Here is a 24,428-nt window from a genome sequence, read left to right as displayed (position 1 = left end):
GAGAAGACCTAGTACCACGGGAAACGCAGGAGAGTCAATGAGAAAGAGACTGATTTTCTAATCATGAACCCCCTGTGTCTCCATGGCCAGGGAGATGGTGGCCTCCCTGATTAGCCAGGACCCTAATGGTCGACTATCCAGAGCGTGAACCGGAAAAGGTCTATCCACGGGAATAAATGGGATACCTAAACTAAGTGCTAACACTCTGTCAATAAAATGCGGGGAAACTCAGGGAAACAAACAGGTACAAACAGGTGAACAGCAGAGGACTCTGGATGAAAGTGGTGCATATTCACCTGAGGTGACGCCAGAGTGCCCTGCCTGCTTCCTCGACTCCAGAGGGACCAACCCGGCACCGACCGGCAATGTGCCCTCTGCGGCCACAGATGGTGCACGTGAAGGCTTCTCTTCCAGCCTCCCTACGCGAATCCCCTCCCAACTCCATGGGTGTGGGAGCGATGGGCGATGGAACTGACAGAGCCCACTCAGGACGTCCACAGATGACCAGCAGGTTATCCAACCAGATGGACATATCCACCAGTTGGTCAAAGGTGGTGGTGGCATCCCTGCAAGCAAACTCCAGTCGGACGTCCTCACGTAAGCTGCATCGATAGTGGTCGATGAGGGCCCTGTCTTTCCATCCTGCTCCGGCGGCCAAGGTCCGGAACTCCTCGCTCCTCATCCCCTGCCTCAAATGGAAAAGTAGTTCACCCGCCGCTCTACCTTCAGGCGGATGGTCAAAGACAGCCCGGAAACGGAGGGTAAACTCCTCGAAGTGGTCCAACACCCCGTCTTCCTACCCCACACGGTGTTTGCCACTCCAGAGCTCTCCCGGAGAGGCAGGAGACGAGGGTGGATACTCTCTCCCTTCCTGAGGGAGCTGGGTGAACAGTGGCCAGGTAAAGGTCCAGTTGCAAAAGGAACCCCTGGCACTGTGCGGCCATCCCATCATACTCCCTGGGAAGGGAGAGACGTATTCCACTGGAGCTGGATCCGGACGGAACGTGTAGAGATAACCCCAGTTGAGCTGGTCTAGGCACTGGAGAGACTACCTGTCTCTCCCAGCGGTCCATGGTCTGGACAACGCGATCCATCATTGCACCGAGATGATGTAGCATAGCCGTGTGTTCCTGGACGCGTTCCTCGACCCCTCTGACCGGTGTACCTGCTCCTGCTGACTCCATGGTTGGTGTAGAATTCTGTTAGGAGTGTGTATCGGAGGCGAAGTCAGGTGCAGGAGAGCAGAGGGTAGTGAACAGGCGCAATTTATTCCGGTTTCCGGAATCCCAAACAAATGGATACATGAAAAATGGAGCTGCGATGGCTAGAAAGCCAGTGACGCCGAACGCCTTCCGAACAAGGAAAGGAGCCGACTTCGGCGGAAGTCGTGACATCCACCCAATGCCAAAAGTCACACAATGGTAGAAAATTAAGTAAGTTGCACTTATTTGTGGAAAACATGTTATTTGTCCACATTATATTTGGGTATCAAATAGGTATCATAGCAGCAGGTCCATACTCAGTGGTGTGTTGCATTTCATACATTTTGTGGGTTGGTTTCGATTTAGAGACTGTAGACCTCATCAGGCTGGCAAATGAAAAAGTAGATTGGGCATACCTGCCTTACAGTTTTAGAACAACACCCCAAAATGAGTTACTGTAACACCAAAGGTGTTATTTCCCTAACACTGAGAAAGTGTAACAGCATCATCAAGTGTTAATTTATGGGGGGTTTTGCAACACCCATGGTGTTTAAGGACTCAACACTCTTGGGGTGTTAACTTTTCGAAGTGTTGATAAACTAAGGTTAACACTATTTGAGATGGTCCAATATATTTTCTAAGGAAGTGTTACATTTAACACTGTGGTTGTTAAAATTCTGATCACAAATTTGCTGTGACTGAGACTGACATGTTCCAAAAACATGTCTAGAGCCTCATCTTATCAGATTTATTTTATTGATTTTAGCACTGTGACAAGTCGTCAGTCAATGAAAAAGTTATTATTATATTATAACAAAGTCTGTCAGCTGTGGTGTGTGTGTGCACGTGTGTGTGTGAAGTATGGGTTGGCTTTAAATATAGTGCTGTGCTCAGTAATCTGCTGAATCTCCTCAGAGAGACAGACCCAGCATCTGTCTAGCCTGACCTAAATCCTCCTCTTCTCTCCTCCACCCTCCATAATCTCAATTTTTTTCTCCTCTACCCTTGCTCTCTTGCTCCCTCTATCTCTCTCATTCTATATATCTCATTCCCCCTCTTTTTCTCTCTCCTGACAATTTTTTTCCCTTTTTCTCTCTCTTTCCCCTACCTCTTTCCCCTACCTCTTTTGCTTTTTCCCTTTTTGTCTCCTCTTCTTTCTCTCCTTTACTCCCTCCTTTTACCTTTTATCTCTCTCCCCTTTCTCTCTCATTATTTATTTATCTGCCTCCACAGGGTCTGAAGGCAGCTGATAATGACCCGACAGCGCCTCCCTACGACAGTCTTCTGGTGTTTGACTATGAGGGCAGTGGCTCCACCGCTGGCTCCCTCAGCTCCCTTCACTCCTCCTCTTCCGGCGGAGACCAGGACTACGACTACCTCAGCGACTGGGGCCCGCGCTTCCGCAAGCTGGCAGACCTCTATGGTGGAGGGGACAACTAGGACTAGCCCCGTGCTGGGGGGAATTGGCAAGGGGTGGGTGGGATGGGGGAGGGAACATGAGTGGCACTTTTCTATCATGGGACAGGGAAGGAGTGCTGGTTGTAAAAGAGACTTCTATTTTGGCTGACTTGAACAGAGGACAGAAAGTGGAGTATGTTGGTGTGGCAAATGCTAGCCTAACCTGCTAGCATACAGCATAACTGAGCCTCGTGTATTGTTCCCCATATGCTTAGGATAGCTAAAACTCAGAGGAGAATATGGTGACTGCTTGCCTAGCCTGCTAGCATGCAGGCTAACTGAGGTTAGAATGGAGTTTTAGCCTACATGCTAAGGGTCGCTAATAGCTCGAGTACATTTCTGTGGCAACTGCTAGCCTAGCCAGTTAGCATACAGGTTAACTGAGGCTAGCGGAGTGTTAGCCCACACGCTCAGAGGAAAACATTGGAAGTAAACCGACCATTGGTACTTTGACGGGTAGTTAACGGCGAATGAGAGAGTCTGGGTGGTCGCTCAGCAGTTAACGATGTTAAAGACGCTTAGTTACACTTGAATCTCACAGTACAGAAGCACTGGGGTGAAAACGTGCCTTGTTGTACATTATTTTGATTCTGTTTTCATTTTTTGTTCTTCATGACTTTCAAGGTCCTGACTCTAGCAGGGATTTTCGTCTGTAAGAGAGCGGATGTTTAAAATGAGGAACGCATGCTTCACCACGTGTGTTTGATGTGTGAAATAAAGTGTTGTTCAGGTTACACCTCACTGCCAGAGTGTGTAAGTCATCTTCGTTGCCATGGAGACACACAGGATGAACACTCCCCATTGCTAGATCGAGAGCATTGAGGGATGACATGTACAGTAAATGCTAAAAGACTAGATAGTTTCCCTGTTTTTCTTTGTTTTGTTTTAAGCTTTTTCACATTGTAAGTTTTTGCTAAGTAAAGTCACCAGTCCTACATTTTGTAGTAGACATATTGTTTAGTTACTCTGAGGTTTGGTCGGTGGAGACGACCAAAACCAGAGTGGGGTCAATTCCACTTCAATTCAGTCAATTCAGGAAGTAAACTGCAATTCCAATTCCAAATTTTTTAAATGTAATTGTAATTTCAGTTTACTTCCTGAATTGATTAAATTCAAAAGGAATTTACTCCAACTCTGACTAAACCAAGATGACAATGATGATGAAGATGTTCATTCTGTCCGTTCATCTGCCTTAGTGTTCATCTGGTACTCTTCTCTGATTGGCTACTCACTGTAAACACAAATATGTACAGATTGTATTTTATTTTTGGTTGTTGTTCTTTTTGAGCGTGGTCTCTGAAAGTAATGCTACTATCCAGAACGTTGTATATGTATAATTTGGATTACAGATTAAAAATGTTTTGCATGTTTTTATCTTTTCATTATACAAAAAGGTATTTTCCAAATTTTACGCACACACACACACTCCCTTTATTCCCAACTCAGGGATTCCAGCTACTTTTCAGGGCTATATTTTCTCCCTCTCTCCTCTCCGTTCTTCCATCTCTATTATAGACATTAGTGTGGTGAGGATAGTGGAAGGGGCGTGGGCTGTTAATATGTATCTGTGGTTTGGAGTTTAGGTTGCTAATGCCTTAGGCAGCATACAAACCACCACGCTAACTCCATCCTACTCCTCCACCTCACTGCGTGCGTGCGTATGTACGGAGTCCTCTGTGGGCAGTTCTTCAGTCCGGTATCTGTTGATCAATCAATGTCATATTCAACCAGCTACTGGCAAGTCCTATTTTTAAACTACACAATCTATCTCTCTCATCCCTCTTTCCCATCCCTATTCTCTTTTCCTATTCTGCTTTTCTCATTGCTATATTAACACCCCCCACCACCACACACACAGACATCTATCTTTACATTATTTCACTCTTCCAAGGGCCTTTATCTACAAATACACACAAGGCCTTAATCAATCAACACCAGTAACTGGTGTTGATTGCAACTCCCCAACGGGCGAGGCAAAAGTTGAGTCATGCGTCCTCCGAAACATGGCCCGACAAACCGCGTTTCTTAACACCCGCTCGCTTTACCCGGAAGCCACCCGCACCAATGTGTCAGGAGGAAACACCGTTCAACTGACAGCTGGGTCAGCCTGCAGGCACCCGGTCAGCCACAAGGAGACGCTAGAGCGCGATGAGCCAAGTAAAGCCCCCACCGGCCAAACCCTACCCAAATGACGCTGGGCCAATTGTGCGCCGCCCTATGAGACTCCCGGTCACGGCCGTTTGTGACACAGCCTGGGATCGAAACTGGGTCTGTAGGGACGCCTCTAGCACTGCGATGCAGTGTCTTAGACTGCTGCGCCACTCGGGAGGAATATGTTTTATTTTTTAATTGCACCTAGTTTATTATCTAAACATTGATTTCCCAATTAACTGAATGGTGGGGGTGTGTATATAATTGTCTTATATAAACACCACATGCTGACCTACTGTACACACACACAGACACACTCTTTCTCACACACACACACACACACGCACACTGTAATTCCCAGATTGTTATTCTGTGTGTGTTTGTCCTCTAATTCTCCCAGTGGGGATGCCTGAGCTGTAGTGTACTGTGGAAGGTTTAAATCTTCTCCTTTCTTTCTCTTCTTCCTTTGTTTTAAATCCAACATGAAACACATTGTGGTTTCACACTGGTTTCACTCTCCAGTGTGGCATCCATTAACTCCCTCAAGGGCATGTCAGCTACTGTATATCTTTAATCTACAGCCTGCTGGAGACAGAGAAGGAAGAGGGGGAGACAGAAAAAAATGAAAGGATGCTGTTTGAATAAAACAGAGTTGAAAGAATTATCTCCAACTGAAAGAAAGAGGAGGGCAATATGTTCAACCAACACCACTTTATTACCTCGATGCACTCACTACCTGAATACAGAAAGAAATGACAAAGACAGAGTGTTTTATGGCTTAATTGGTAGGAGGAGCTAATCATCCTTCCCCCTTGGTTCGTAGCAGACTATTGGCAGTTGCAAAGTGTAACAGAAATGACAAGTAATACCCCTCCGTCTGTCCCTCAAATATGATCATGGGCTCTACTATGGCCAAGTGTCACAGACAAGGTGCACCTTGCTTTCTTTCCCCTTCATTAGTATGTTCTTAGGTGACAGTTTCTTAACAGTAAGTCCATATACAGTGCATTCAGAAAGTATGCATATCCCTTGACTTATTCCACAGTTTGTTGGGTTACAGCCTGAATTAAAATGACATGAAATCTATATTTTTCTCTCACCCATCTACACACGATACTCCATAAAGACAAAGTGGAAACATGTTTTTATATATGTTTGTACATTTGTAAAAAAAAATGTAACACAAAAATATGTAATTTACACAGGTATTCACAACCCTGAGTCAATACTTTGTAGAAGCACCTTTGGCAGTGATTACACCGGTGAGTCTTTCTGGGTAAGTCTCTAAGAGCTTTCCAGTCCTGGATTTTGCAATATTTGCCAATTATTCTTTTTTAAATTCTTCAACCATACATTTAAAAGTGGATTTAAGTCAAAACTGTAACTCGGCCACTTATTTATTTTTATTTAGGGGTACATCAACTTTAATATTGCAGATATATTGTGGCTTCCATCAATGTAATTGTCTGAGTCATTTCCCATCCCCCATATATTTTTTTATAAATATATATACATCAAATATATACTGTAAATGTATTATTTTCCCCTAACCCTACCATCCCTTCCCTAATTGGAGTAAACTAATGGAAAACAACTCTTAGGCCTTTACCTCCAGCTTATACAAACTATACTGTATATATTTTACAGACAGAGTATATTTTACAATAACCATATTTTGTTTGTTTTTTATTCCTATCCTTCAACTCCACTCAACCCCTCCCATCTATCTCTGAACATCATTCATTTCTATTTGTCACATATTTTTCAACTATGCTGTGATATTTCACTGTCTTCTTGATAAACCACTCCAGTGTAGATTTGGCCTTGTGTTTAAGGTTATTGTCCTGCTGAAAGGTGAATTCATCTTCCAGTGTCTGGTGGAAAGCAGACTGAACCAGGTTTTCCTCTATGATTTGGACTTTGTTTAGCACCATTCCATTTCTTTTTTATCCTGAAAAACTCCCCTGCCCTTGACAATTACAAGCATACCCATAACATGATGCAGCCACCACTATGCTTGAAAATATGGAGAGAGGTACTCAGTAATGTGTTGTATTGGCTTTTCCCCTGTCACACTGGTATGAATGATTCGGGAAACAGGGGTAGGAATGCATAATAGGGTTTTTTATTAAGCCCAAATTACAGTGTACCATGTAAAGGAATGGGGATAAAGACCAAACAAACACGTAACAAAATACAGAGCACAGGTACACGCGCACAATGATTAACACACGGGACAAGACCCATGATCATTTGCGCAATCCACAATGACACGAAAGCCAAAACACAGAGCACAGATACACGCACCAACGGATATTGTAACAATAATCGACAGCCCAATGGAAACCAAAGGGCACACTTATACAAGTACTAATCAGTGGGAATAGGGGACAGGTATGCGTAATGAATGTTCTGGAGGGATCTGTGACAGTTCCCCCCCTGAAGCGCTGCACCAGCAGGGCAACGACACCGGCCTCGAGGACGATCACAGGAATGCAGTGCAGGTCGATCAGGACCCGATGCAGCTGTCAAAGTTGGGTCGTCATCGGGCGGGCCAGTTTCCGCTGCCAAAATTGCAGTGGTGTCGGACGGGCCAGTTGTAGCTGCTGAAGATGTGTCGTCGGACGGACCAGTTGTGGAGACATCGGACGACTCAGTAGCAGCTGCCGAATTTGTGGCTGCGCCGGACGGACCAGTCACAGCGATGTCGGACAGGTCATTCCCGCTGTCTCCCTTAATGGTCGATTATTCTTTCACGCCGGTATGAATGAGTCGGGAGACAGGCGCAGGAATGCGTAATATGTTTTTTTATTTTAGCCAAATTACGGCGTGTAAAGGCACAGAGACGAAGAACAAACAAACACGTAACAAAACACAGGGTAGAAACCCAAAACAAAGAGCGAGGAGTACCTTGATGAAATAACACACATGCACAATGATTATCACACGGGAGGAGACCCGTAATAATCTGTGCAATCCACAATGGCACGAAAGCCAAAACACACAGTACAGGTACTCACATGTACCAATGAACATTATAAAAATAATCGACAGCCCAATGGAAACCAAACGGCAGACTTATACAAGTACTAATCAGTGGGAATAGGGGACAGGTGTGCATAATGAAAGTTCCGGAGGGATCCGAGTCATCCCCAAACATAACATTTTGTATTTGGTAGAAAAAGTTAATTGCTTTGTCATATTTTTTGCAGCATTTCTTTAGTGCCTTGTTGCGAACAAGATGCATGTTTTGGAATATGTTTAAGTACAGGCTTCCTTCTTTTCCCTCTGTCAATTAGGTTAGTATTGTGGAGTAACTACAATGTTGTTGATCCATCCTCAGTTTTCACCTATCACAGCCATTAAACTTTGTAACTGTTTTAAAGTCACCATTGGCCTTATGGTGAAATTCCCTTCCTTTCCGGCAACTGAGTTAGGAAGGACGTTTGTATCTTTGTTATGACTGGGTGGATTGATACACCATCCAAAGTGTAATTAATAACCACCATGCTCAAAGGGATATTCACTGGTTGCATTCCAAACACTTAAAGACACACCTTCTCCCCTCAGCCCTCAAATTAAGTGAACACTTCTGATGACGTATCATGATATATGATGAGTTGACACTTGAAATGCAAGGGGCAAGGGAAGAATTCATTAATTTTAAATGGACCGCTCATCATGGAACCACTGGTAGCTGTTGTGTGTGCATTATATGTGCTACAGTCAATTATGATTGCATTTCATATCTTGGCTAGAAGACAACGCATCCGCAGACATCGAATGTTAGCCATCCGATTATATCAGGAAAAATCAAAAATGACAATGTATAAGTGTGATGCCAGGGAAAGTTGTATTCGCAAGCTAACGTTTTCAAAGGCTAACCAAACAAAAACATAATTACTTTGATGATACATGTTTGAGCCGATTAGGAGTCAATTTCAAACTTAATTACATTTATTTTTACTTACACTTGTATGTTGACTTCTCCATATTAATGTTGGTTTTAAGTTTTGGCGGACTTTTGTTAGCGTGTGTACAATCATCGCGAATTGAATTATGGGGCATTTCAGGCACCGGCATGAACATAATTGTACACTCGCAAACTCGATCAAAAACGAGGGCTGAGGGACTTTACTTTGCCAACTTCCCTTGTTTGGCTTATCATTTGGACCGATGACAAAGATGGTTGTGGGGATTCCCCCATAAGGTGAGGGAATTGAGGAGGGTGTGTCTTTTATGTGTTTGAAACGCAGCCACTGTCTGCATTTCTGTTTTTACCCATCTACTAATAGGTGGCCTTCTTTGCGAGGCATTGGAAAACCTCCATGGTCTTTGTGGTTGAATCTGTGTATGAAATTCACTGCTCAACTTAGGATAATTGTAAGTGCGGGCTACCGAGATGAGGTAGTAATTCAAAATCATGTTAAACACTATTTTTGCACACTAAGTAAGTCCATGCAACTTATTCTGTGACTTGTTACGCAAATGTTTACTCCTGAACTTATGCCATAACAAAGAGGGTTGAATACTTATTGACTCAAGACCTTTCAGCCTTTCATTTTTTATTACAGTTTTTCTCAATTGCTAAGACACAATTTCTGAAACCTTGCTCCATTTCCTGAAAACATTCAACACAAAACCTCATCTTCGAGCACAACTTACATAACCTCTGACTCCTCTGGCAAAATGAAACGTTCGCCTCAAAACAGTTTTACCTGTGTTCAAAATCAAACACTGCTCTCAAATCATAAACAAAGTGATCAAAATGATATACACTCTCAAGCAGTCAGTAAACAATACACCGAAAAATAGAAAACACATTGTTCAAAACATACAATTCTCAGGGAGAAGTACATTTTTTATCTAAAAAAATATTCGTATTTTTCCGTCATGGTCTTTTGATGAACGAAAACATGTTCTGTTCTATCATAGTAGCTCAAAATTGATCATAAATTACTACTCTGCTTTGCTCTTTACAATTTTGTTTTTTGTTCTTCCTCCTCCTTGTACCCCTATTTTTACAGTACTGTACCCTGCATCTCACAAACCTGTCCTTTGTCTCTGTGATACTGTAATTCTTGTTTTTTGTTGATATGAACCTGCAACCAGTCAAAACCTATTGAGCAGTCAGTACTGTTAATAAATGGAAAGCACAATGTTCAGGGCCATACAATTTGTCCATTGTAAAGTATACAGCATACAATGCACTGTACTACAGTATCCATTTTCAGACTTTCTCCTTCCCGCCTTCAACAACCTGTTTGCTCTCTGAACTGGCTTATATTGGTTGTGTCACATCAATTTTGAGTGGTTGTGTTCAATCAATGACATGTCTTCTCTATTTGTATTTGATTGTTGCCACTTGTGTTTACCAGTATGGATGACATGTGCATTAGAGTGCAGAATGTGTTTGAGAATGAGAATGTGTTTAGAGTTTTGCTGAAAGGTCTAAGTGAGATCTGCAAATTGTGTTGTACCATGTGAAATGGTTTAAGGTATTGACAACAGACTGCATAATTAGCTAAATGAGTCCAGGCAACTGAGAACTTTGTTCAGCCAATGGGTTTTAATGTTTTAGCAATTGAGAAAAACTGTCATTTGTACAAATTTTGAAAAACACAATTCCACTTTTACATTATGGGGAATTGTGTGTGTAGGTCAGTGACCAAAAATCACAATTTTATACATTTTCAATTCAGACTGTAAATAATAAATAAATGTGGAAAAAGCTAAAAATCTGTCGTTCTGCCCCTGAGCAAGGCAGTTAAACCACTGTTCCCCAGTCGCCGAAAACGTAGATGTGGATTAAAGCAGCCCTCTGCACCTCTCTGATTCAACCCTCTTAGGCCTCACTCCCCCTATCTGAGATATCTACTGCAGCCATCATCTTTCACATACAACACCCGTTCTGCCAGTCACATTCTGTTAAAGGTCCCCAAAGCACACACATCCTTGGGTCGCTCGTCTTTTCAGTTCGCTGCAGCTAGCGACTGGAACGACAGTTTTATCTCAATCTTTTCATTCAACGACTCAATCATTGACAGTTGTGGTTGCTTTGCGTGATGTATTGTTGTCTGTGCCCAATAATATTTTCACCCTGTTTTGTTCTGCTACCATGTTGTGTTGCTACCATGTTGTTGTCATGTTGTGTTGTGGTGCTACCGTGCTTGTGTTGTCATGTGTTGCTGCCATGCTATGATGTTGTCTTATAGGTCTCTCTTTATGTAGTGTTGTGTTGTCTCTCTTGTCGTGATGTGTGTTTTGTCCTATATTTTTATTTAATTTATTTTTATTTTGAATCCCCTGCCCCTGCAGGAGGCCATTTGCTTTTTGGTAGGCTATCCGTGTAAATAAGAATTTGTTCTTAACTGATTTGTACATCTGACTAGGTATCCCCCTTTCCCACACACACACACAAGCATGTACAGTCAGGTCCAAAATTATTGGCACGCTTGATAAAAATTGGCAAAAACACTGTATAAAATAAATAAGATAAATACTGAGCCTTATTGTATGCTCGAAAATAATTGGGAAATTATTTTATACCAATACAATTTCTCAGAGAAGAGATTTGGTTTCACCTGTAATATTTTTTTCTCTCAAAATGATAGGGGTCAAAATTATTGGCACCCCTGTTTTCAATACCTCAATTTGTAAGAATAATGGCACTGAGCCTTTTTCAAAAACTTTTTGTGAGATGGGTGAACACATTGGGGGGGATCATAGACCATTCCTCCATACAGAATCTGGAGACTGAGATGACCATTGCAAAATGTTGATTTTGTGGTCAATTAACAATTTCTTTGTTGATTTTGATGTGTGCTTGGGGTTATTGTCTTGCTGGAAGATGTACTTTCAGCATCCTGGCAGAGGCAACCAGGTTTTTGGCAAAAAATGTCCTGGTACTGGGTAAAGTTCATGATGCTGTTGACCTTAACAATGGCCCCAGGACAAGTGGAAGCAAAATATCCCCATAACATCAAAGCTCCACCAGAATATTAAAATTTTCTGCATATACGTCTTTCTTTCAACACAAAACCCACCACTGGCATGCATGGCCAAAGATTTCTATTTTCATGTCATCCAACTTTTACGGCATTGGCACTTGGGTGGAAACCAGTGCTACAGTATGGTCAGATGACATGAAAATACTGCTCTTTGGCCACACACACCACTTCTGGGTTTTGTGTAGAAACAAAAATGCATAAAGTTATGGTGGTGGATCGTTGATGTTATAGGGCTATTTTGCTTCCACTGCTCCTGGGGCCCTTGTTAAAGGGATTCTCCTGTGCTTTTGTTGACTTTTTAGTCAGTAGTTCTGAAAGTAACACTCACGAGACAAATGTAGTCTGCAATTTTTTGGGACCATGTCACATATGTGCAGATATGTGCAACACATCATTGCTCTCTCTCTTGCTCTACTATTTGTGCATCATGCTAGCTGTCACTCAAATGGTGAGCGGCTGAATCTCATTGACTGAAACTCAAATTGCTGGGGGAAAATGTAGGGAAAATTGCACTTCTACAGTTTCCAGATAACAGTTGTTTTCAAACTAAGGATTTTGTGGCTGATTGTGGTAAAACAGTAATTATGCTCATAGATTATGCACGTATGAACTACACATTGACACATCCAGCCCAAAACAGAAGGCTTAAAAAATACTTACTAGTCACCAAAGTTTCAGCGCATAGTCACTTTACCCAGTACCGGGACATTTTATCCCAAAACCTGGTTGCCTCTGAAACTTGGCCGCAAGTGGATCTTCCAGCAAGACAATAACCCCAAGCACACATCAAAATTCGTAAAGAAATGGGTAATTGACAACTAAATCAGAAAATGTCAATGGCGATTTCAGTCTCTGGACTTGAAGAGGGCAGTCGATAAGTGCAGACGGAGGATATCAAGGATCTGAAAAGATTTTGTATGGAGCAATGGTCTACGATCAGTCACAATGTGTTCTCCAATCTCATAAAACCTTTTTGAAAAAGGCTCAGTGTCATTGAAAACTTTCTTTTTGAGAATAAAAAAAAAATTTGTTAATCAAAATCTATTTTTGTGCCTGTTTATTTTTGCATTGTAGAATCTGTCACAAGATGGGTAAAAGTAATGTACAACAATAATATATGTAAAATAAGAAATAACCGTTACATCTCTGAGAACTTTGAATTGTTCAGAGGCATAAAACATGGTTGCCCTCTGTCACCATACTTACGTAATATGGCCATTGAACTGTTAGCTATAAAAATCATATCTAATGATAAAATGTGAACATTTCTAGATTAATGGCCTAAAAATGAATGGATTAGAGACAAAAGTATCAAGGAACGCTGATGATTCATCATCAGAGTCCTTAATATTCAACCTTGAAGAGCCTTATTGAGGACCTCAATGAATACTCCAGAGAAAAAACAAAATCCAACTGTAATAAGTGTACTGTACTCTAAAAGATAAACTTGAAATTGCCATGTGGTCTCCCGATTAAATGGGTGGATGTGTTCGGTGTTCATATTCTGGAAAGGTTGAGCGATCTTACAACTATTAACTTTGATTGAAAACTTAGCAAAATAGATAGGGTCTTGAAACTGTGGAGAAAGAAACACTTGTCCATCTATGGGAAAATTACCCTGATTAATTCTCCAGTGATATTGCATTTGCTCTACCGACTCCAGGATAAACCTTTTTCAAATCATGGAAGAATCAATTATTAAAAATGTTTTTAAATGGCAAACCAGATAAAGTCAAATGGGCATATTTATTTAATAACCATATATTTGGAGGGCTAAAACTATTCAAAATTAAGGCATTAAACCTCACTCTTAAATCCTCCATTACACCAAAATGATATCTAAAACTGGTTTTCCAGCAGGAATATCCAATGTTCAAAATGGGTATTTTTGCTGTTATACAGATTAAACCAACAATTTCCAGTAGATTGACAATGGATCCCAGTCCTTCTTAAATGAAGCCACACAGAGTTGGTTACAATTCCAATTTCATCCTCCAGGAGAGGCAGAACAAATATTACAGCAAATAATATGGCTAAACTCCAATGTACTGCTAGAGGAAATACACCATTTTGTGGAACATTTTTATAAGGAAGGTATCATGTTTGTGAATGACATTGTAAATAATGACAGTAAAATGATGTCAAACAAGCAATTATCAAAGGTGTATGGAGATGTATGCTCGATACAAAAGTATAACGAACACATCGCAGCTTTGCCACAAGAATGGAAGAGGCAATTGCTCAAAATAGAAAAAAAATTAGCTGGATCTTCTAACGCAAGTGGGACGGGTCTGGCTTTGTGACAATGATTTGACAGGTCCAATGTAGTTACACATCCGACACCGCCAAAACATCAGCTATGCGGGTGTCAGCTAACACTGGTCAATGCTCGATCTAATTGAATCTAGGCCCAATGCTGTTTCCCAAATGGCACCCGATGGACCGTGGCCAAAAGGAGTGAATAGGTAGGTTCCCATTTGGGAGATTCATGTAAAGTGGTATAGTAAACGTATAATAACTCTATTCCCTACTTCTGAGCTAGCCTGTTGATTGCCCCTAGACAGCAGCACTGTGTGTGTGTGTGCCTGCGTGCGTGTGTGTGTGTGTGTGTGTGTGTGTGTGTGTGTGTGTGTGTGTGTGTGTGTGTGTGCCTGCGTGCGTGTGTGTATGTGTGTGTGTGTGTGTGTGTGTGTGTGTGTGTGTGTGTGTGTGTGTGTGTGTGTGTGTGTGTGTGTGTGTGTGTGTGTAGCATCCATATGTGTAAGGGCACCTAAAAGCTAACTGGAAGATGTTCATGTACCTGTGTGAGCGGCCGGGACAAAAGTTATCAATGGAGGGGTCCGTGGATGAATGCGCTGAGGCAGTAATGTCTGTAATTATATCAGCTGCAGATGTGACTGTTCCAGTGTGTTCGGGGGGGAGGAAGACGGCAGGTGGTGTCGTGGTGGTCAGATGACTGCTCAGGTGGTGCGGGAAAGGGATATAGCTCAACGGGTACTTAAGAATTGCTTGACAGAAAGGAATTTCATGGAGCAGCGGTTCATAGATGTGAGTACCTGTGTGATGAGAGCGAAGAGGAGACAGGGAAAGTTAAAAGAGCATGGAGATGTTTTAAAGAGAAAGGGGGAGTCAGGAGAAGCTATGGATGCAGAGTTCTCTATGTTTGAGATGACAAGGGCGTTGGAGGCTGTGGGTGGACTGCTCCTGGAGAAGATAGTGTGTGTTATGTGATGTTTAAGCATGCACCGGAGAGTGTGTTGGAAGCAGTCTTAGGGTTGTATAATAAGTTATGGATGACTGGGGTGATACCTTCTGGGTGGAAACGTGCAGTGGTGCTGCCGTTTGTAAAACCAGGTAAAGATCCCACTAGGGCGGGCAGTTATAGGCCTATCGTGCTGGCATCCAACATGTGTAAATTGATTGAAAAGATGATAGTGAGAAGGATGATGTACCTGTATCTCTTGGAAGTTTGGGGTTTGATGAGTGTAGCACAGAGTGGGTTCAGGAGAAGGAGAATTGCCATGGATGCCATGGGGACAGTTAGGACAGAGATAGCCAAGACCCTGACAATAAAAGAGGTGATGATTGTTGTGTATTTTGACATTGAGAAAGCTTACAATAACATGTGGAAGGAAGGGTGGATGATCAAGTTGAGTGCATTTAGCATTGTGGGACATCTGTATAACTGGATCATGGACTATATGAGTCATACAGGTGAGGGTGGGGTCAGAATTGTCAGTGGGATTTGAAAATGACAATGGTACTCCTCAGGGGGTGTGGTCAGTCCAGTGTTGTTCACCCTGATGATAGATTACATACCATATTTAAGGAGGTGGGAAAGGCAGGGGGTGTGGTCTTGTGTGCTGATGATGGGGCTGTATGGAAGAGAAGTGGGAAATATGTGATGAGGAAGATGCAAGGAGTTGTGGAAGATTGGTCTCTAACATGGGGATTTAGGATGTCTGTGGCCATGTCCTGCTTTACGGTGTATTCTAGGAGGAAGGTTAAAGATGTTATGCTGCAAATATATATAGGTAGGGAGTCTTAGTTTAAGTATTTAGGTATGTGGTTTGATGACAGGCATACCTGGAAGAGACATGTTGATTATATTGAAATTAAGTGTAGGAAGGTGCTGAACCTCATGGGCAGTGGCAGTGGCAGGATATGATTGAAGGCCAGATCAACAAACATTGTATATGTATCAGGCATTGATCAGGTCATATTTGGATTATGGGTGCTTTGTATATGGATCGGCAGCCAAAACGGTACAACAGTGCCTGGACAGGATACAGTCAATGGCCCTGAGATTGTGTGTGTGTGGGTTCTTTCAGGACGACACCTTTTGAAGCATTGCAGGTGGATAGTGGGGAACTGCCACAGAGGATAAGGTGGGACAAACTTGCATTAGAGTACTGAGCGAGGTTGAAAGGGAGTTCAGAAGGACATCCTGTGGTCATGGCAACTGGGGAATGCTGGGAGTTAAGAGTGGGTAAGCAGAGAGCGTGCGGGTGGACAATCAGGCAGAATGTAGTAGAATATGGACTGGGGGAGAGAGAGATAGGGCCAGCAATTGCATTGGGGAACGTTCTTCCATAGCTGTTTCCGAAACCAAGTGTAGATGTGGACATGTTTGAAGGCAGGAGAGAATGGGGTGAGGACGTGCGACGTTGTGTGGAGACATATATAGATATATAGATAATCAGTTTTATTTGTTTTTAAGGATATATACAGATGGTTCAAATGATCCAGTCAGTGGTAGGGTGGTTGCAGGGGTGTATATCCCACATTTCAATGTTAGAGTATGTAAGCGCTTAACTGATTATGCTTCAGTGTATGCGGCTGAGTTGATTGCCATGATTATAGGTTTAAGATGGATGGAGGACATAAAACAACTCAGAGTGGTGATCTGCTTTGGTTCGGCTGCAGTGTTCAGTAGTGTGCAGATGGGCAGCTGCTAATGGGATTGGGGAGGATGGGAGGCAATTTTAAGTGTAGACAATTTTATCGCATGCACTGGTCAGTAAATGAAGAGGTGGGGAGTACGGGATGTAAGAGAGAGGAAGTTGTGTGGAGCAGACTATGGTTTGGGCACACAGGTTTGAATGGCAGGTTGTGGATGATAGGGAGATATGAAATAGGTCTGTGTGATGAGTGCTTAGTGGAGGAAATGGTGGAACATGTGTTGATATTTTGTGAACTGTATGATAGGGAGAGAGGCTGGACAGGGTTGGGGTTTGGATGGTGTAGTGGGGTAAGGAAAAGGGGCGGGAAGGGGAGTCTAGGTCTCTATTTTACTTTCTTAGAGGAACAGGAATAATTAAGAGAATTTGATGTAGGTAGGTCGTGTCTGGCCTCACACTCCAGTACAGTATATGGTGGTGTATGCACCTTAAACAGTTGGATGCGATCTGCCAACCTAATCCGAAAGAAGAAGAGTCAGTGGTGTGAAAACAACAGGATCAAACACAGAAATCTGCTGACCTCCACGTGATGCAGAGCTTAATTTTCTACTGCTAGTGCGATCTGCTAGCATTACTAATGACACACACACACACACACACACACACACACACACACACACACACACACACACACACACACACACACACACACACACACACACACACAGCACACACACCACTTGCTAAAAGACAGAACTTTCTACTGAGCGGCTTTGCATCTCATTAATATATCTTAACAAGATCATCTGTATGTCTAGTTAAGATAAATAGATTCTCACTGCATCTTGGGCTTTAATAAAGGGTTTAGCATTAGTGTTATTAAATAATTCACTAGCTAATTCACCTTCACTTTACATTTTACATTTTAGTCTTTTAGTAGATGCTCTTATCCTTATTACAGTAAGAGTGTGCATTCATCTTAAGATAGCTGGTGGGACAACCACATATCACAGGCATAGTAAGTATTTTTCCTCAATTAAGGAACTATCTGCAAAGTCGGAGCTTTCTCATAACTCACCTGCACTTTTCTGTTGCCTGCCCTAAAAGTTTTACTTATGTCAAAAACTTCTAAGATGACCTTATGAGTCAGTCTGTCTTCTGGTACAGAGTAGGCTAAACTGGTGAACTGTCTCTTCCTGTCCACTCTCACTCCACAGTCTTCACAACACTATGTCTGTTTCCAAAATGTCACCCTTCATAGCGCACTACCCTTTGTGCTCCGGTCAAAAGTAGTACACTACATGGAAATAGGGTGCCAAATTGGGACATAACCATCGCATAACACTTAGTTCTGTAAAAGGTTGCTCATTATAGCATGCTTCTGTCTCAGCTGCGTTAAAGGCCAGTAATTAACCAACTCCCTCCCCATCCACAGCTTAGAACTGTCGTAAAGGTTGCTGCTACATTTCTCCCTCTCCTCCTACTTGCCATCTGTTTCACACCCTCTCTTTTTTCTCTTCTTTTGTTTTCTCTTTATGTGCTCAGCGTTTCTTCTCATGGTTTTAGTGCTATGTCAGATTAAGTGTGTTCTTTCTCTCATTCTCAGAATCTCTCTCTCTCTCCGGGTCAGTATTGGCAGGGGGACAGGGGGACAGGGGAAGGTACTGTACTCAGTAGGGAGAAGGGGTGCTAGGAAGAAGGGGGGTGCTGGATAGCTCATGACCCTTCCAAAATGGACACGCACAATATGCGTTCTCACACACACTAACACACAGTTGCGGGAATATACACAAAGGCATTCAATCACGTAAGACACACAACCCAATACAGACCAATGAGCCGAGTAGGTCTACACAGACACAATAAAGCCCAGTGACTCCCAAACATTAGGTTAAACAATCTGTGACGGTTTCAGATGTGTTGAAAAGGCTCCATGATTCTCAGGGTCAATGACACATTCTGTATTGTTGTGGGATAATTGAAAAATGCAGCGTTTCAGGGTCTGGTTTGGTTCTGACATTACTTAACATTTAAGTCATTCATCATGCTTCACCAGCTAATACACAATTGTGGATAGACACATTGCATACATATAAATACACATTTTCTCACACCTCCACACACAAAGTCACGCCTCTACTCACATACAAATACACAAGCATGTACAGTAGACACAAACTCACTGTAACAAATTGCTGTATATTTACAGCAAAACATTTACAGTTAGCTACAGTAGCTATGATATATTACAGTATAGTATTGTAAAGAGAAATGCATTATGGGGTTTCAATGGCATTGCGCTACACTGCTGTAACATTTTACAATGGTGGTGCATTGTGAGAAAATATTTTTGGCTGACAAAAGAATCTACAGCTCATTAACATATTTTGAGTTGTGCCTTGTGTCATGGTGTGACATCATACACCCCCCTCCTCCTCCTCCTCCTCTCTCTCTCCACAGTTTATGACAGTCGTAAATACTGCTTCTGAGTCTGTTCTATTAAGATTGGAATGTGTGACTGTGACACAGAGAGACTTGGCTAAACTCCTAATCCCCAAAATGGGAGAATGAAACAATATTTCTACTTTTGAGAATGTGGGAATGATCTGTGGACACTTAAGGGACACTTACGTTGAGTGTGTTTCATTTGGTGAGCTCATGAAGGAAAGGAAACACACATAACGGTATCTCTTAAAGTGCACGTTTCCCAGCTCTCAGGTTTACATATAAATATTGTGAAACATATGTGATTAAACATGGAACTATTTGTGAAAAGATGTAATGTCATGTTAACCTTCTAAATGAGAGTATGGATTTTCATATAAAGATTAACTAGTCAGTGGCCATGCCCACGTGGACATAGACATTACGTTGGCATCATGGAATCACCCTTTTCTACTGAAACGTATAAAACCCTGATGAAATTCACACCAGACCACGCAAACTCTGGCGTAAGTTAAGGTTGCAAATGGTTGAATTTCTAAGACCAAAACATGCCGGGTGATGCTGGTGTGTGAAGTGGTTTAAACTACAACTCTACCAAAGGACAAGACTATACCACATGGAGCATTGGCTACATGGCTGGAAATGGTTAAACTCTGAGACTATCGATCCCTACAGAATAAGAGCAAATCTTAGACGTATAATTACTAGTCTGCAGCTAGAAATTACGTAAACCTAGAACAAAAATACCAACAACTGCCAAAGCATCTATTCTATGAGAACATTTCTGAATGATACTCTGAAGTATACATTCTAATCACCTCCAACCAAGAAAGACTTTGTGACTTCAATGAAAGTTAACCAGAGACTGATGAACCCTACAGAACGATCGAGGATTCCAACAGAGAAGACAACAACGACATACAGGCAAAATATATATACAATTATATATATACATTGCAATTATTGTCGAATAAGCGGCCGTTCATGTTCAAAAGATTACCATTTCAATGAATATAGACTGTGTGTCATGAATCCATGTGTCTTTCCCGCTCTTTCTCAGTCCCACCCCTTTCCCGTTGTCTACCAAGCTATCATATCGGCTTATCCCACTGGAACATTTATATCATTTTTAGTAATCAATATCTCGGGTTTGTTTGTTTTGTATTTCTGTGATGATTTAGTGAGTCAATGAATAATTAAGCCAATTTGTATATCGCTGATTCATAATTTATGCTAGGGTTTGTGCAGATAAACAAGAATTTTACGACGTTCAGATGAGACTGATAGAAGGTAAAGAATAATTAATGATTGACTGCTATTGATATAAAATATTTTCAGATCGTTAAGAGTGGATTCAGGAGACAGCCGCTCTATATAAACTAATGCTTCCGTGGTGCCCCGACTTCCTAGTTAATTAAGTTTACATGATTCGTTTAATCACGTAATAATAATTACACATAGAGAATTGATTTGATAAAATAACAGTCTTCACATTTAATGATAGTAAACACACGACTATAGTCACATTGGACTGTAAAGGAGTCTGTATCCAGCGGTACCCTACCAACAGACTCCCCCATGGTGGAGTAAAGCTGTGACGCTGTGAATAGCATGACCCTATGGAGACTTACTACACCATCCTAGACCTCTCTTATAACACTCAAAATATATTGTGGGTTTTTCCATTTGCATTTAGACCATGCAAACTCCCTGTCTTTCTCCCTTTCTCTCCTCTCCAACTCTCTCTAACTCTCTTCTCTCTGACCACATCCCTATTTTCTACCACTCTCTTTCCACCCACCGCCAACTCTCCAGATAGCAAGATGAGTAAGGAGAGAGATGTTCTTCTCACAAAAATGTCTCACAAACTTGTTTCATAGACAGTATGTTATTAAGGATAAGTGGGGTTTTCACTCAAACAACAGGAGCAGATGTGCTACCTTAAATAATAGTTTATTATATCAGAAGTACCATTATGGAAAAACAATATGATTTCACATGTAGCAAATCACATTATTTATTTTTAAAATGTGTTTTTGGAACACTTTACATATGACATTTCAATTTTTTTTTTAACTTGTCTTGACATTTCACATGTGAATACGTGGTGAAGCTATCGCCATGCCAATGCAGCCCATTGGCATATACACTATATGACCTAAAGTATGTGGGCACCTGCTCATCGAACATATCATACCAAAATCAAGGGCATTAATATGGAGTTGGTCCCCCCTTTGCTGCTATAACAGCCTCCCCTCTTCTGGGAAGGCTTTCCACTAGATGTTGGAACATTGCTGCTGGGACTTGCTTCCATTCAGCCACACGAGCATTAGTGAGGTTGTTACTGATGTTGGGCGATTACGGCTGGCTTGCAGTCAGCATTCCAATGTATCCCAAAGGTGTTCAATGGAGTTGAAGTCAGGGCTCTGTGCAGGCCAGTCAAGTTCTTCCACACTGATTTCGAAAAAACATTTCTGTATGGACCTTGCTTTGTGTACGTGGGCATTAACATGCTGAAACAGGAATGGATTTAGTGCTTCCACAAAGTTGGAAATTGTCTAGAATGTCATTGTCTGCTATAGTGTTAAGATTTCCCTTCACTGGAACTAAGGTGCCTAGCCCGAACCATGAAATACAGCCCCAGACCATTATTCCTCCTCCATCAAACTTTACAGTTGGCACTTTGTATTGGGGCAGGTAGCGTTCTCCTGGCATCCGCCAAACCCAGATTCGTCCGTTGGACAGCCAGATGGTGAAGCCTGATTCAGCACTCCAGAGAAGACATTTCCACTGTTCCAGAGTCAGTTTGCAAAAAGGTTAAAACAACTCCAGCCGACACTTGGCATTGCACATTATGATCTTAGGCTTGTGTGCGGCTGCTCAGCCATTAAAACCCATTTCACGAAGCTCCCGACGAACAGTTCTTGTGGTGACGTTGCTTCCAGGGGCAGTTTGGAACTCAGTAGTGAGTGTTGTAACCGAGAACCAGTGATTTTTATGCGCTACGCGCTTCAGCACTCCAGGTTCCTGTTCTGTGAGCTTGTGTAGCCTAACACTTTGTTGCTGAGCTCATTGTTGCTCCTAAACGTTTCCACTTTTAAAAAACAGCACTTATAGTTGACCGGGGCAGCTCTAGCATGGCAATTTGACGAACTGACTTGGAAAAGTGACATCCTATGACGGTGCCACGTTGAAAGTCACTGAGCTCTTCAGTAAGGCCATTCTACTGCAAATGTTTTCCCATGGAGATTGCATGTCTGTGTGCTCGGTTTTATACACATGTCAGCAACGGGTGTGGCTGAAATAGCCCAATACACTCATTTGAAGGGTTGTTCCCATACTTATGAGAGCGAGGCACGTTCTGCTGAACGTTCGCTCTTTAAAGAACTAGAGCTCATTTTTCTCTCTGCTAGGTCACAAATGGCACCTTATTGCCTTTATAGTGCACTAATTTTGACCAAGGCCATAGGGCTCCTCACACGGCTCCCCTATTGCTGTTTAATCTACATTATGTTTAACTAACACTAAACTCCACAGTACCACAAACCACAGAGAAACAGTCATTTTTAGGTGCCTCCTAAATGGCACCCTTTTCTCTAAATAATGGGTCTCCTACCCTCCTGTAAGAGTTTCCTCCAACCCCAGCTACGCTCAACCCCAGGTACGCGTAACGATGGTGGCAGATGTGCGCCTGGCGGCCTCAAGCACCGGGGAAGGGAAGCGGATACAGGTGTGACCGTACCCCCCATCTAGGGGCGCTACCTGGTGTCAAATCTGGGTGAGCCTGACGGGACGGCCGAGGCACGGGAGCCCGACGAGCCAATCAATGATCAATGATTTGATGAAGCAATCAATGATTTGATGAAGTCCAGGTGAGTCAGATGAAGCTCTGTTTCGCATAATGATGGTGAAGGGTGTGTGTAATGATGAGCAACCTGGTGGCCTCAAGCGCCAGAGAGGGGGAGCGGGAGCAGATGTGCCACATGTAGAATTAATCTTACAGGGATTGCTCATGTTAACAGGCTCTTTTAGGAGGCTGCGTGTGTGTCTGTATGCGTGAGTGAATGTCTGTGTGAGTGAGTAACAGAGATGTGCGCTATATCCCAGATGCAGAGGTGTGGACGAGTCACATGACTTGGATCGAGTCACAAATTAAATAACTTAAGACTTGACTAGGACTTGGAGACTCAAATGTGAAATAGTAGTGAAATAATATGAATTGTTTACTTTGCAAGCTCAACAGCAATGGGGCATCAAGCAATAATTACTAGCACAGGTCTACTTTCAATCAATCAAATGTATTGATAAAGCCCTTCTTACATCAGCTGATGTCACAAAGTGCTGCACAGATACCCAGCCTAAAACCCCAAACAGCAAGCAATGCAGGTGTAGAAGCACGGTGGCTAGGAAAAACTCCCTAGAAAGGCCAGAACCTAGAAAGAAATCTAGAGAGGAACCAGGCTACGAAGGGTATTCCTCTTTTGGCTGTGCTAGGTGGAGATTATAACAGAACATGGCCAAGATGTTCAAATGTTCATAGATGACCAGCAGGGTCAAATAATAAGAATCACAGCAGCATAAATACTGGAGGCTGAGACAGGAGGGGTTGGGAGACACTTTGTATTAGTCTTTTAGTATGTAAAAATTGCTTGAAATTTGGAATTTGTTGTTCAAATTAATCAAATTACATAATCAAAATGTGTTATAGACAAAATAATCTAGTAGCCTCAGGAAATACACAACGATTTGTAGTTGAACAAGTCTGCCTGTATATATATACAGTGGCAAGAAAAAGTATGTGAACCCATTGAAATTACCTGGATATCTGCATAAATTAATACATTTTTAAAATCTGATCTTCATCTTAGTCACAACAATAGACAAACACAGTGTGACAACCCTCCCACTCTGTCTGCTGTATTCTTTCTCTTTGTTCTTGTTTTCCGGTGGGCGGAGCCGGGAGGGTCGTCAGCGACATGGGACACACCTGGGCCCGGTGGGTTCCAGGATAAATACACCTCTTCCCCATTCGTTGAGCAGACTCTCTCCGTGCAGTCACTGATGGAGTTTGGTTGTGGCTGTTTTGTTTGTTTATGGTGGTACCTTGCAACACCCCTCATTATCACATTTATGCATACAAACTCTCACTTACACTACTGATTACACACACCATTGTTAAATTGTATTTAGTTTACTTCAGTTGATAAATATATTTTGTCATTCCTTATCTCCACGTTGTCTCCCTTTTTTAATGAACTTCT

General features: G+C 42.3%; 1 protein-coding gene across 1 annotated transcript in view; it reads left to right on the top strand.

Annotated features, from left to right (window-relative positions):
* LOC112250022 (cadherin-2-like) overlaps positions 1-4,030 on the top strand; it is an 89,292-nt gene extending 85,262 nt beyond the window's left edge. The window contains exon 16 of the mRNA XM_024419835.2: positions 2,436-4,030. Within this exon, the coding sequence (XP_024275603.1) occupies positions 2,436-2,642 (207 nt within the window). The 3' untranslated portion in view covers positions 2,643-4,030. The remainder of the gene's footprint in view (positions 1-2,435) is intronic.
* Positions 4,031-24,428: the final 20,398 nt, after the last annotated feature.

The sequence above is a fragment of the Oncorhynchus tshawytscha genome, linkage group LG01, assembly GCF_018296145.1.
Source record: "Oncorhynchus tshawytscha isolate Ot180627B linkage group LG01, Otsh_v2.0, whole genome shotgun sequence".
NCBI lineage: Eukaryota > Metazoa > Chordata > Actinopteri > Salmoniformes > Salmonidae > Oncorhynchus > Oncorhynchus tshawytscha.
This window is presented reverse-complemented; position numbering and strand designations above follow the sequence as displayed.